We start from the raw sequence: 13,020 nt of genomic DNA on the forward strand, positions 1-13,020 counted from the left end.
GAGTCAAATTCAGTCATCAATTCGAACAGAAAGGGACTATTGGCAGAACCAAACGTTGCCCGAAGCCTGTTTTCAATACTTCAACTTAATTGGTAAGTCTTCAAATTGAAGAAATTGTTGGATTTTAAGTTGATATTTACCCGCGATACTAAATCTTTCATGATCCTGAATACTACAATGCGAAGCCCCATTACGCTATGCGTATGGGGCTGCTGGTCGCAGTTAAAGGAGACCTCCGGATAATTTTCAGATTTTTACATTTGAACAACTATAAATTAGTTATACAGAGGACAGAGTTTCAGAATTTGTGATGATTGGGATGAAAAATGAGAATATTTTCAAAATTTAGAACAAATTGCAATGAACAAGGATGATGACATGGCAGAGTCACCATAAGAATGCATGAGTTGGGGCTCAAGGAAGCAGAACAAAAGAAGAAGGCATGCATAGATTATACACAGGTGAACTCGCAAGCAAGCGGTATTGTAATGGAATTACACTGCTACATTTCTGAAATATGTGAACCTCCTATGTCATCATCCTTGTTCAGTGTAATTTGTTTAAGGTTTTTCAAAGTATTGTTTCTCTGCTCAAGAACCACAGTAAATTCCACAAATCTATACATGGAGTTGTCGATTTATGTACTACATGATGTGAAATTATGAAAATCGTCTGGAATATCCCTTTAATTGCATGATTACTAAGACATGAGAGCACTTTGGGGCGAGTAAGTCTCACAGTGTTAGTTATATGAAAGGTACTTTAACCTAAAACACAAACTAAGACAAGGAAATTCAGGGAAACTTTTGAGGTACCAAAACTTTATACACTTCGACCTCGATTATCCGGCCATGTCGGGACCGGCGCTCATCCGGATAAGCGAATTGGCCGGGTATGGGAGACACAATGTTAATGTATATAGCTGCCTTCCAAGCTGCTGTCCCAGTGCACTGGCAGCTAGGCAGGTAGCGTACCCTGCAACGGTGGTGTAATCTATGCTAGCCTGTGCAAAATTGTAGTCCTTTCTTCACAAATATAAAGTATATCTTTATGTGAAAATCATACATGTTTTACCTCATTAGATATTGAGAAACCTATCATGCACATCTTATGAAATTAGATAAATAGATCCATGAAAGTCACTGTTTTTTCTCAATTTTTGGATGAAAAAAAAAAGTCCTTGACTGCGTGAACGCGTCTGGATAATAGAGATTTCCGGATAAAAGGAGGCCGGATAATCGAGGTTGAACTGTATTACCTTTAATATCTCGTATGAATGGTTTCTAATCATCTCCCCAAAAAATTAAAACCTGAATCCCCACCTCAACCAAAACTATATCATCCCTTTAAATACTCATTGGGATCCTTCTCAAACCATGGTGACATGTCCTTTTGGACATAACTGTTTATTTGTATTTTGGTCTGCTGTTATTGTTCTCCTCCCTTTCAAAGAGATAATGGCAATCCAGTGCAAACATTTGTGAAATCAGTTTTCCAGTGTCCTTCATAGTAATTCCACCTCAGTGTCTCACATGATTACATCATGATGTGAGATACCAAACTCTTTGCTTCTCACCTCATTCTGTTTCAAACCTCAAGCAACCACAGGTCTCTTGCAACACTGATGTCTACTCAGTGAAGGAGGCATTTAATCTCACCTCACTCTTTGACTTGGAGACCAATTTTTGAGTGGGTTTGTCAAACTGGGACCACTCACCTTTCTCATCCAGGAGTTGAACAAGTTCATAGTCATGGCAGTCATAGGTGGAAGACATGTGGTGTTTATCCATGGCTGTCTTGATGACTGCTGGAGTGTGCTCTTGGTGTGAAATCTTTAGGGTGAGCGAAAATAGCAAATTAAGGAGAGTCAAACTCTGGATGTTACTTTTGTCCTTAGAAGACAAGAAGAAGTCTGATCAGTAATAACGTTCAGCTCAGCCCCCCCCCCCCCCCCGATCAGAAATAAGCGATATTTTCTTTCAAAGGAAGGTGATTCCATGACAAAACTGGCTACCATGTAATGTTTGTCTCATCACCCAGGAACCACTGGCTATAAAACATTAATAATCTTGTGTGCATCATCTAAAACTCACTTAAATCAAGACAACTACATATCATTAGATGTTATATTTGATCAATTCAAAATTTCAGGTGAAATTAACAATCCACATTGAATATTTCCACTGATAGCATGAACAATGTTTGTATTTCTCACATATATCAATGTCCCTTAGCACTAAGTGCACTTGGTGATATCTTGGCACTTGGTGATATCTAGGCACAATGTCTGATGCCTTACAACATGCTGCACACACTAACATCCCAAGGGCAGGGCTTACCACAAGACTCCGGTAGATGTTGCCATCTCCCTCCTGCTGTAGGCTCTCATCCAGCCCAACCCGAATGATGCGGCAGGACTCCGATGGGAATTCATAGAGGCAGGAACTGGATGACTGGCGATTCAGGGTTGGCAAGCAGGCCAGGGACAGGGAAGCTTTCAAGGGCTTGGGGTGAAGAAAGCAGAGAAGAAGATTTTTTAATTCAAATGCAGACAATGAATTAGGCGAGAAGAGTGAATACAAACATTGAAATAATACTTCCATAAGCAAAATCACTTATTTGTACTTGATGGCGGATGACATAATACTCAACAACAGATTTTTTTATTTCCTTGACTGACATATTGCCCTACATCGAAGTAAATAAGCACCAAATCAATGAGCGTTTTAGAAGTAGCCATGATAAAAAGATCCTGTGCATACATACATACAGCTTCTACTCGACAGCCAGTGCTGGTTCTAATCCTGAAAGCATACAGCAGGTACTCATTGCATACTGGTATTTATTCAAATAAATGAAATACTTGCGTTGAGCTGTTTTTAATGCAACTGATTGACCAATTGCCCTTCATCAACATAATTTTTCACTGGATTAATCATTTACTGTACATCAACATAAGGCACTTCGTCAATCAGTTGTAATAAAACAGCTCAACGCAAGAATTTTGTTTATTTGAACAGCCTCCCCGGATATCAAGTAATGACTGCACAACTCTGCCAAGTCCTAGCCCCACCCTACATGCACTGAAAAATTTCCACTTAAATTTTTCAAAAGATGGCAATTTAATATCAAGTCAGTGTGTGCGTGTCTGGATAAAATCATTGGCTATAAGCATATAATCGTCAAGGAGTAAAGAATAAATTCCATTAATTTTTCTGTTCTTTGAAAACCAAAGACTTTCCCCATTTGCCTTAATCACATGGATGTCTTATTAGCAACATAAACTGAATTCCATGTTAAGTCTGAAACATGAGATGATCACTGGGCTAGAATAAAACCAGCTCCCTTGTAGCTCCCAACCCCATGGCATCTCCATCTATCATAACATTACACAAATTCAAGCCTATTTGTTTCACACTCCCCAGTCCTATTTACTCCTAACGGGGTCTGTTTTACAAGAGACAGGGAGGTCTGCTGGGGAAAAAGTCCTTACCCTTGGTGGCCTGGCAGGACTGTTCTCCACCGATAAGAGACTGGAATCCCTGCTGCTGCCTTCTGTTGACGTTGATGACATTGACATAGACGTGGACCCTGATGTGGAAGTTGAAGACGACGACGATGATGAAGAGGAGGTTGAAGACGATGTTGATGCCATGGTGGAGGATGGTAGGTGGTTGTCTATGCTGGCAAGACTAATGCTGTCCTCAGAAGATGGTGTTGATGAGGTACTGCTGATGCTGCTGGTGCTACTGTGATTCTTGGCACCGTGACCAGTCCGACTCCGCACTGGGATTCCCCTATCACTGCTGCTGTGCCCATTGCTGCTGTTACTATTGGTATTGGAAGGGTTGCAGTTGGTGGGGCATGTGCGGTGCTTGTAATCCTCAGCCGTGAAGCTGAAGAACTTTCTGGAGAGGAAAGGGGTGAGCAAGAGACGTGGGTTGGGGCAGGAGGTCTGAGGAGATGGGGAAAGGGTGGAGCAGAGAGTGGGGAGGAAGGCCCCGCGGCGTGGGGTGGATGGGGAGGTGCCAGATATGGAGTGACATGGCTTTCTCAGGGAAGGGGCCATATCAGCATCACTTGGGCTATGGCAAGATCTGGGGCGATGCAAGAAGGGTCTGGCTGGGGTGGATTTGGGCCTTGCCAGTCGGGGTGAGGTGGTGAAAATTCTCCTTCTGGTACAGTCAGGAGAGTTCTGATTAGTAGGACTTAGTCTTGGGTTAAGAATGGGGACAATATCAAAGTCAAAAACAGTTTTTAGAACATTCAAAATGAACTGGTCACACGACTTTTTTGATGTAACTTACCACAATGATGACATATTGAATGATTGAAAATAAGGAATTGCACACGATTCCAGAGAGCATCTACCATAACATCATCACTTCGAAAATGGATACAACAGACAAGACATAAAGCTCTTGGTAACAATCTGAAACAGTATCATTTTCTCCTATATGTTTCAAAAAGATGGATAGACATCAGATGCCTATTTCAAGCACAGATGTTTCTCAGAATGTTTTGTAATTGCAATAATTGTAGAAGCAGCAACAACAATTTATAAACTCAGATCACGTTATGAAAAAGTCTCCTGGAGTTGAGAACCTTAGCAATGCCAAGAGTTCATGGTATTGTGCAGTTAGCACCCTTCCAGTTTTGAAAAGATTGCTATCACGAGAAATATAAATGGGCCAATAGAAAGATATGAAGAGATATGTATTGATATTGACATTGACTTAGGTAGATATCACACAGCCATGAAATGTCTGACCCACCTGCTCATCTTGGGCTTGTCCGTCTTCAGGAGAGTGGGTGTGGTCGGTGCTGAGCTGGGCATTGCATTGGGGGTCTCAATCCTCTCAGACTGCTCACAGCTGAGTATTGCAGAAGAAATATATAATGGCACACATGCAGTCATGATAACCTCCGAGAATTCTATCATATATATATAAAACATACAGGTATTGATTATCAACATACAAATGTGCTGCCTGGAAGCCTACTGCCATGCAATATTTAATCATTGAGAGCACACCAACACAGCTCTTGGAAATTATAATTTCTGCCCTGTCATAATTTATTTATTTATTTATTTTTTGTGATTTGCTGGAATGTAAATTTAACACAAGCACATCACATGACATCATATTTGATTTGATATGAATTTTGCATTGTTTTGTCATACAAAAAAAAACATGAAAACTTATTCTTTACAAATATTCTTCTAGGTCATAGCTCTTTCTGAAAGTTTAGACATGGATACTTTTAATGATCTTTTGTACAGACTAATAATAGTACATCCATTAAACACACCAGAGAGTTGTTGTTTTCCTATAAATCAATATAAAAATGAATGCTTCAGATTTTCTTTACTATGGATTGAAAAAATAAAATGCCAGTAAGTAGTTCATCCTGTTGTTTCTTTTTATTTCTCAGTGGTACACCACTACAATATTTGCTTTAGATGTCATAATTCTAAAGATTTTGAAACAAAGTGTCCTCTACCATCGGTACTGAGAGTGAGAGAAAGAAGATATCTTAACATCTTTTACATGTTGCTCTCTCTAGTGATAGGCAATGCAAGAGTACCTTAGTAATGTGCACCTGTATTCATAAAAAGAAACAGATTTCCATAAATTTTCTACAACATGCATTTCTCTCTTCCCTTCTCTGTCTTGGAATGAACTTCCCACGTTAAAAATCAGAGTGCTGATCATTTCAGTCGTTTATTATCTTTTGCTTCAACATAAACAGGAGAAACAGCAGCATGGTGACACCAGTTGGTGCCTGCACACTTCCCACAAGACACTTAAGAATTATTAAAACATTTAAAGGGGAAGGCTAGTAACTGATCAGTGGGAATCAGTGGAAATGCTGGGAGATGATTGTTCCAATCCTTATGGGATTCATTCAAGAGTTCATTGTATATCTATTGTTGTGTGAAAATGATTTGCTTCAGAACGGTCTCATATTCAAGTAATGTGCAGTTTAATGCTTCCAGGTTAGCGTCCCTGGTCAGTGACGGAGCATTAATCTGCACATTACTTGAATATGAGACCATTCTGAAGCAAATCATTTTCACACAACAATAGATATACAATGAACTCTTGAATGAATCCCATAAGGATTGGAACAATCATCTCCCAGCATTTCCACTGATTCCCACTGATCAGTTACTAGCCTTCCCCTTTAAAATCACAATCTGCAGCCTGAAGCTCACTACAGATTTCTTTCTGTGTTTCTTTGGATGTGATCAGTGTGAGGTTCATTATTTCTATGAAGACACTGAAGGGACTTGTGACCAAGACTTACCACTCTTGGTATGTCAGGACATGGATCTCATTGAACCACTCCAGGAACTTGTCATTGGGCAAGATCTGATAGTTCTTGCTGGCCATCTGAAGCAGTTTGATCTGGGCGACTACCTCAAACTCCTAGACAAATGAATAAAAGAAAAAAAAAACAATATATGAATTAAGGTGAAATATATGGCTAAAGTGAGTTTTGAGTGGATAAGTTCCATAGAAGAGTTCTAGTTTTACTCACTTGACCTAATTGCTGTGTGCAGTGCATCAGTGGATGCATTGTGCCGGTATTGTTTTTGGTTCACAGTAGGTAGGTTACAGGAAAATATTTCACATCACAGCACTTGAGCAATGAGGCAGCACAGTGGAAACTGCTACACTGTTCTAGCTCAAACCAAAACAAGACATGATTGAATGTACGTACAAGCATCTGTCAACTCTGAAATAATGAGATCCAATAGTTTGCATGAATTAATCCGTAACCTCTTAGCTTTACTTCCTACAGTTAGGTTGATTTCTTTCCTTCCTCTTCCGAGGTGCTAACACAATTTCAGGGATGTTTGACTTCCAAGGCAAATTTCCTATGATTAGACCACATACTCTAAAAAGCTAACATGATTCCCCAAAACAAAACCATACCAGGGCAAAATGACATGAAAAACTTAGTGGGTCATTAGTTGCCAATGCTATAGCAATCAATCAACAGCCAACCATGACAATCAAAGTTGGTATCAAGGGGTTGCTACTGATTGCTAGCTTTCATGTCAACAGCCAAAGTTTGATCTGAAGTCAAGTCTGCAGCACACAGATCACTACTATTAAAGTATTAGTTTCTCTCTCTCTCTCTGTTTTGTTTTGTTGATGCTGCCAAAGTGTACTACTTGATTGTGTATCTGCAAATCTAGCATACATGAGTGTCCAGCCAAACCTGCCCTAGTGGCCACCTGCCATATACAGCCACTAAAAACAATTCCACCTGAGAAAAATTACCCTGTCTATAGCAGCCATGTGTCTAGAAAGGCCACTTTTTTGTCTCCGTTGAGTGGCCACTAAAGACAGGTTTGACTGTATTTCATATCGGTATACAGTGGCTCATGTAGACTGTCAATCTACTTTCACACCTGCTAATGACCACTTGATCAGCAAAGTTCTCATCTGACACTAGCACTACAATACGGAAGTGGATTCCATAAGCATTCATCACGGCAGGAACATTCCTTTCTCAATGTCAGAATATCAGAAGTTCCGTAGAATCCTATCAATCATTTCTAAATTTAACTGCCACGCTGCAGTCTCGAACCCATTTAAGACCTTGTTTAACAAATCATGTCTCTACTTATATTTCATTTTACCTTCCTCTTCTTCTCAAAGTTGATTAAGTGGCCGTCTACAGTGTCTGGGAAGGCAGTGTCAATTTTGATCAAATCTGTCAGGAAGGTTCCAAGGTACGGCACTGTCCCATTCACCTTACCATGCCACTGGAAAGCAAGAGGGTGAGATAAAGGATATAAAGTATGACAGACATGTTATCAGAACTTGATACTTTTTCTCTGATATATCAGATCCACAGATGAAGATAAATCATGTACACATAACTTACAGAGAGAAATTGGTGAGAAAAAAATTTCCACCAGTGAGGAATAATGACTTACAATGAGTAATATCAGCACCCCATTACAGTTGCGTAAACAAGTGATTTAATATTACACACTCAAAAAGCATTCAAAATAAATCATAATAACCAACCCAAACTACACCTCCAATGCACTCAATAACTGGTCGTGCATCTAGTCAAAAGGTGTATAGACACAGGCTTGTTTTTCAACCAGTAAACCCACATCACTTTTGCACTATTCTATTATTTCCTCCTGTTTGACATAAGCTTTATGACATTCAAAGCACTCAGCATTTCCTCTTAACGGTAGACTACAACAAACTTCAGCATTGAATAGCAGTAAATAACAAATGAAAATGGATTAATATCAGAATTTAAGTTAGTGTATGCATATGTTAATAAACAGAGTTGAAGACAAATACGTATCTCAATGACTGAATTGGTCCATAGCAACAAAGCTTATATCCTGAGACAGAGATAATTGTACGAACACAATGCTTACTGATTCTCTCCTCTGAACTACCAGCTTATCCGAGCTCATCATTTTCTTCAAGGATCGTGTTGTCTTTTTGCTGCTCCTTGGTGATACTGAAGCAAACTTGGCTGTCCCCTCCTATGGTCGAAAATGAATGACATCAGTTGTCACAAATGTCAGAATTGCTCTGGTAAAACTCCCTCCTGATGACTAATGCTGCCTGCATTATTTGAATAACTTGCATTTTGTGCAGTCATGAAAATTCTAGCTGCTGATTTTCAAGCACATGAAGAAAGTGCTACACTATTATTGCCCTTTGTGCTCAAGCATTCAATCTACAGGTGCAATATTAAACAAGGTCTTAAGTTTTTCTGTTTTGTTTTTGTTTGTGTTTTTTCTGTGAAACTCGCTTGAATTTCAAGTTGTAGACATCTCCAAACCAACATGTCAAATGTAAAGATGTAGGTAGGATTGAATTAACCTGTGATAACGCTATCACAGGGAGCACAATGAATAATGAAAATTAACAAAATATCTTGAGTCTTGATAGACACAGTCTCATTTTCTGAATCAGACAAGTAAATCACACATAAAGTTATATTCATAACAACACGATACAACATTCGCCACTTCTACTTCTACCCGATTGCTAAATTTCTACCTTGTTAATGATTTCTCGCCACGCCTCAAAGTTGTTGTCATCATGGAAGATACTGGCCAGATCCTCATAGAGGGCTAAGCTGGATCTAGGACAGACAAAGGATTCACAGAGTAATAGGTGGAATTATTACAATAATCATTCTGATATTAAACTACCATCTTTAGAATAGCTTTGAACAGTGACCATAGCAAAGAATGCAGATTGTCTCTAACTAAAAACTTTGTGTAATTTCTAAATTAATCACTAGAAACTGACCAAAAAACACACCTTCTTTTTGGTAATGTATCAAAAAAAACAACAACAACTCAAACATATATGAATGTATTCACTGCCTGTTGGAGCGGTTCCGATTCCACAACTCTACTGCAGTATTCAGCAATCACACATAATTTAGTTGGCTTGTGGTACACTCATTTCATTGCTCTGAGATCACTGTTATAGTTTATGGGAAGAAAACTCTCCCAGTCTCTTACCTTTATGCTAATGTCCTAAGAACCAAGCATTATGTAGTGCTCATATAAAAGTACTCTTATCACACATAAGACACAGTGCTCTTGCTAAGCCTGGAATAGCTGATGGTAGGATGCAAATTTTGGATGGTTACTACAACAGACTCACTTTGGAACCATGTTCCATGCTCGCCTCAGTCTGTAGATGGGATGAGACTGAAGTGCTGAGATGATGGCCTTCAAAGATGAGAAATTCTTCAGCTCCCGACAAGTCTGGTGAGATGGGACAACATCTCTGATTAGTGCATGTTGGTTGTCTAATGTATGAGACTTGCCACCTCACTTAATCAAACTTGCCAAAATTGCACTGCTATAAAAGATGAAGGAAGTTATGATGACTGACATGCCAACAATTCCAGGCACATTCTGTGAGAACTGAGTACAGGTGACTCTCGCAATAATACAGTCTTCAAAACCAGCAGTTTTCCTTCGTTGTTTAGAAATTTTGTTGCAGACGAATAAATAATGCATATGAAGATATTTAGATGATGATTTTCGGACCTGGATCTTCACTTCAATATAACAAAATTCTATCATAACTGTGTTCATTAAAACAGGATTGCATCATATTTGCTCTACTGGCATGTTTCCATTGCAGTTAAAGGCAATCGCTTTGCTGTTTCTACAGCAAACTTGGAATAAATCCAACACTGGGACAACTAATTCATTTCACAAGCTTGCTCACCAGTATTAGAATCTTGTCTGCTGACTGATTATCATGCATGCACACGTGGGAAAGATTTCCACTCTAATACCATGTATCATTACACTGACGGCGATCAAGCTCAAGTCTAATACCCATCCGAGTTCCATTTCTAAACATTAAACTCTTTGATATAAAAGTCATTCCACATTCCAACCCAAGTTTCTCTTTATTCTGTGAAGATGTCATCCTACATATTGGATTAAGTGTGATCTACTCTTAATATCAAACCATGGTCAGGTAGAAGAAGAGTTGGAAAGAATGACTGATATAGGAAGGGGCTGGGCCAACCAACCACGTCTCACTCCACTAAGGATACTTCTTTCTCAGTGACTTTAGGCACCAGCCAGCTGCCAAGCATGTAGTACGCACTGCAGGCCCATTAGTGTTTCCCGGATGAACTTTTTTGAATAGTGCCCCTCACCTGACAGCCTTACCTTACATCATTAAAAAAAAAAATAAATGTTGTTCAATGGCAAGTGGCTCCTAATTACATGAATGAAATTTAACACTCTTCTCTCATTATCTTATTTTGAATTTCTTCATCATTTGGGGTTGTTTCACAGGGAACAATGCAAACCTTAAACTTTGAAGACAAATCAAGTGTTGATATATGTGACCCTGCACCACAAAACCAACAAAAAGTCGCCAGACATGGATTTTCAGTTAAGGGCAGATTCTGAAAGAGCAGACTCTAAGCTTTTAATGAAATGATGTATAACTCAATTAAAATGGACTCCCCTAACCTATCTAAATACTGGAAAGAAAGCAAACACTCTGGAAAAGTGTGAACTGAGAAAAGACGTCTGAAGTACACAGTCTATTCAAGTGCTTAATCTTTACCAAGCCGTGCTAGCTGTGCCATGAGAGGGACAAAACACAGGATGTTAACCACTGGAGCAAACAACAATGAAGGGATTATCAGATTAAGCTGAAATCAAGCATGTTCTATTAGCACATTCTGCCCATGATTAATGCTAACTTTCAAAGCAGTAGCATCATCCTTTCAAAAGTTATTAGACTTGAAAGTGACGAGTGTGCAAAGGATTTCAAGATATGAAAAGCGGCCTCTAAGACATACCTTATCATTCTACTCTTCCCCCAAAAAAGGGTTGTAGAAAAACTGCTAAATACACACTTTCCCACTCATGTTAAGATACCAAACTGAAGAATAATGTAGAAGGATAGCTCTTTCAGAAAATATGAAAAACTCATGATTGACTTGGCTGAACCATTTCATCTTTTTTGAGTCCTCACTTAATAAAATCAAGGGGTGCGACTTTTTGTTTGTTTTGTGGTGAACGGTCACATATGTTTACTAGAACTGTCATTGCAGACTACAGAGAGTGTTTTTTTTTTCACTTTGTCATATTTGAAGAAATCTTCAACATGAAAACAGGCTACATACCGGCTAGATCTGCATGAATGTGTCGCATCTGACATGTGGGGGACATCATAGGAGGACACTTTCGCTCACCTGGGCTACCTCGATCCATTTTGTGATGATGGACGCTCTGACCAATGGCCGCAACGCTCTGTCCTCAAGAATGGTGGACATCACCTTCATGGTGATGTCATTGAATTGATTGACAGTTGCTATGACGGTGACGGGGTCCACGCCCCTCTTCTTGTCTCTCCGAGACCAGATGGAGCCCAGACAGTGCTGTGGGATCACCTTGCGAAACAATTCCTGGTAGCAGCAAAAGTATAAATAAAAAAAAATAAATATTAATTTTTCTTCCCACTACACGAGACATCATCTCTAGTTTTATGAAATCTTAATATCAGCACAGTATCAGAACTTGATTATTATCTCTTCTCAGTTTACAACACACGCTGTAATATCTAAAATGGCAGGAATTTATTGTGGAGTAAATATATATTTTTGTTTGTTTGGTCAAATCCTTCAATATGAGCTTAGTGACACAGAAAAACGATGCATCTTCTCAGATCATCTTCTCACACATCAGTATAATGCACAAGTTCCAAATTAAGTGTTGTGGATCTTTTCTTCTTGTTTTTTTTTTTTTCTCCAGCAAACTTCTTCCTGCCAGCCAGTAAAAATTCTTTGTTTCGGCAGCATTTGGACACTTTGAATACAAGACCCAGTGTCTTTAACAGGAGGATATCTAGACCACATTGCTTCCTGGCAAGCACCGTTGTTTCTCCGTCTTCCAAACTTTTTTTTTTTTCTAAATCCAGGGATGCATTCCCAATTCTCACAGCAGTACCTGGATGCACATGTTGTACGTCCCTAACAGTTCTAAGTTCTCACTGCACTTATTGAGAGTCTTGGGGATAGTCTTGCTGACTCATCCACAACTGTCATAATGTCACCACAATTCACTGACTGCAAGAAAACTTGTCTCATTGACTCAACACAACAGACTGCCCCTTTTCTTCACTTATCCATACCCATTCTGCATGGGCAGAGACATATCATGACAGTAGTTCACATTTCTAAATATCCCCTACTTCAAATCCAATGATTATCATGAGGTGGACATAAAAGACTGAGAGTTTAAAAACAAAGTGATGGTAATCTGTAACTTCCAGTTACTTTTTGTGAGTTTCTGGTTTATAATATTGGTCATCTCCAGCCAAAAGCTGTAGCAGTAGAACTGTTTTTATCTCGTGTGCAACTAACCAAACAATGAAATTGTATGATGTATTCATTTGATGAATTGTCAGTCATTTTCATTCTTTGTTTCTGGGACATTCTTTGACAAGACAGATCTGAATATCCAGAAGA

The 13,020-nt window shown here is 39.1% G+C and overlaps 1 protein-coding gene across 1 annotated transcript in view; it reads right to left on the reverse strand.

Annotated features, from left to right (window-relative positions):
* The window catches only part of LOC140241057 (ral guanine nucleotide dissociation stimulator-like 1), a 74,880-nt gene that overhangs the window by 4,828 nt on the left and 57,032 nt on the right, over positions 1–13,020 (reverse strand). The window contains exons 7-16 of the mRNA XM_072320828.1: positions 11,746–11,958; positions 9,675–9,778; positions 9,057–9,141; positions 8,423–8,533; positions 7,658–7,783; positions 6,313–6,434; positions 4,776–4,874; positions 3,494–3,908; positions 2,340–2,504; positions 1,718–1,832 (exon numbers count right to left, since the gene is read on the reverse strand). Coding sequence (XP_072176929.1) covers positions 1,718–1,832; positions 2,340–2,504; positions 3,494–3,908; positions 4,776–4,874; positions 6,313–6,434; positions 7,658–7,783; positions 8,423–8,533; positions 9,057–9,141; positions 9,675–9,778; positions 11,746–11,958 — 1,555 coding nt within the window. The remainder of the gene's footprint in view (positions 1–1,717; positions 1,833–2,339; positions 2,505–3,493; positions 3,909–4,775; positions 4,875–6,312; positions 6,435–7,657; positions 7,784–8,422; positions 8,534–9,056; positions 9,142–9,674; positions 9,779–11,745; positions 11,959–13,020) is intronic.

Source organism: Diadema setosum, chromosome 17, assembly GCF_964275005.1.
Source record: "Diadema setosum chromosome 17, eeDiaSeto1, whole genome shotgun sequence".
NCBI classification, from domain to species: domain Eukaryota; kingdom Metazoa; phylum Echinodermata; class Echinoidea; order Diadematoida; family Diadematidae; genus Diadema; species Diadema setosum.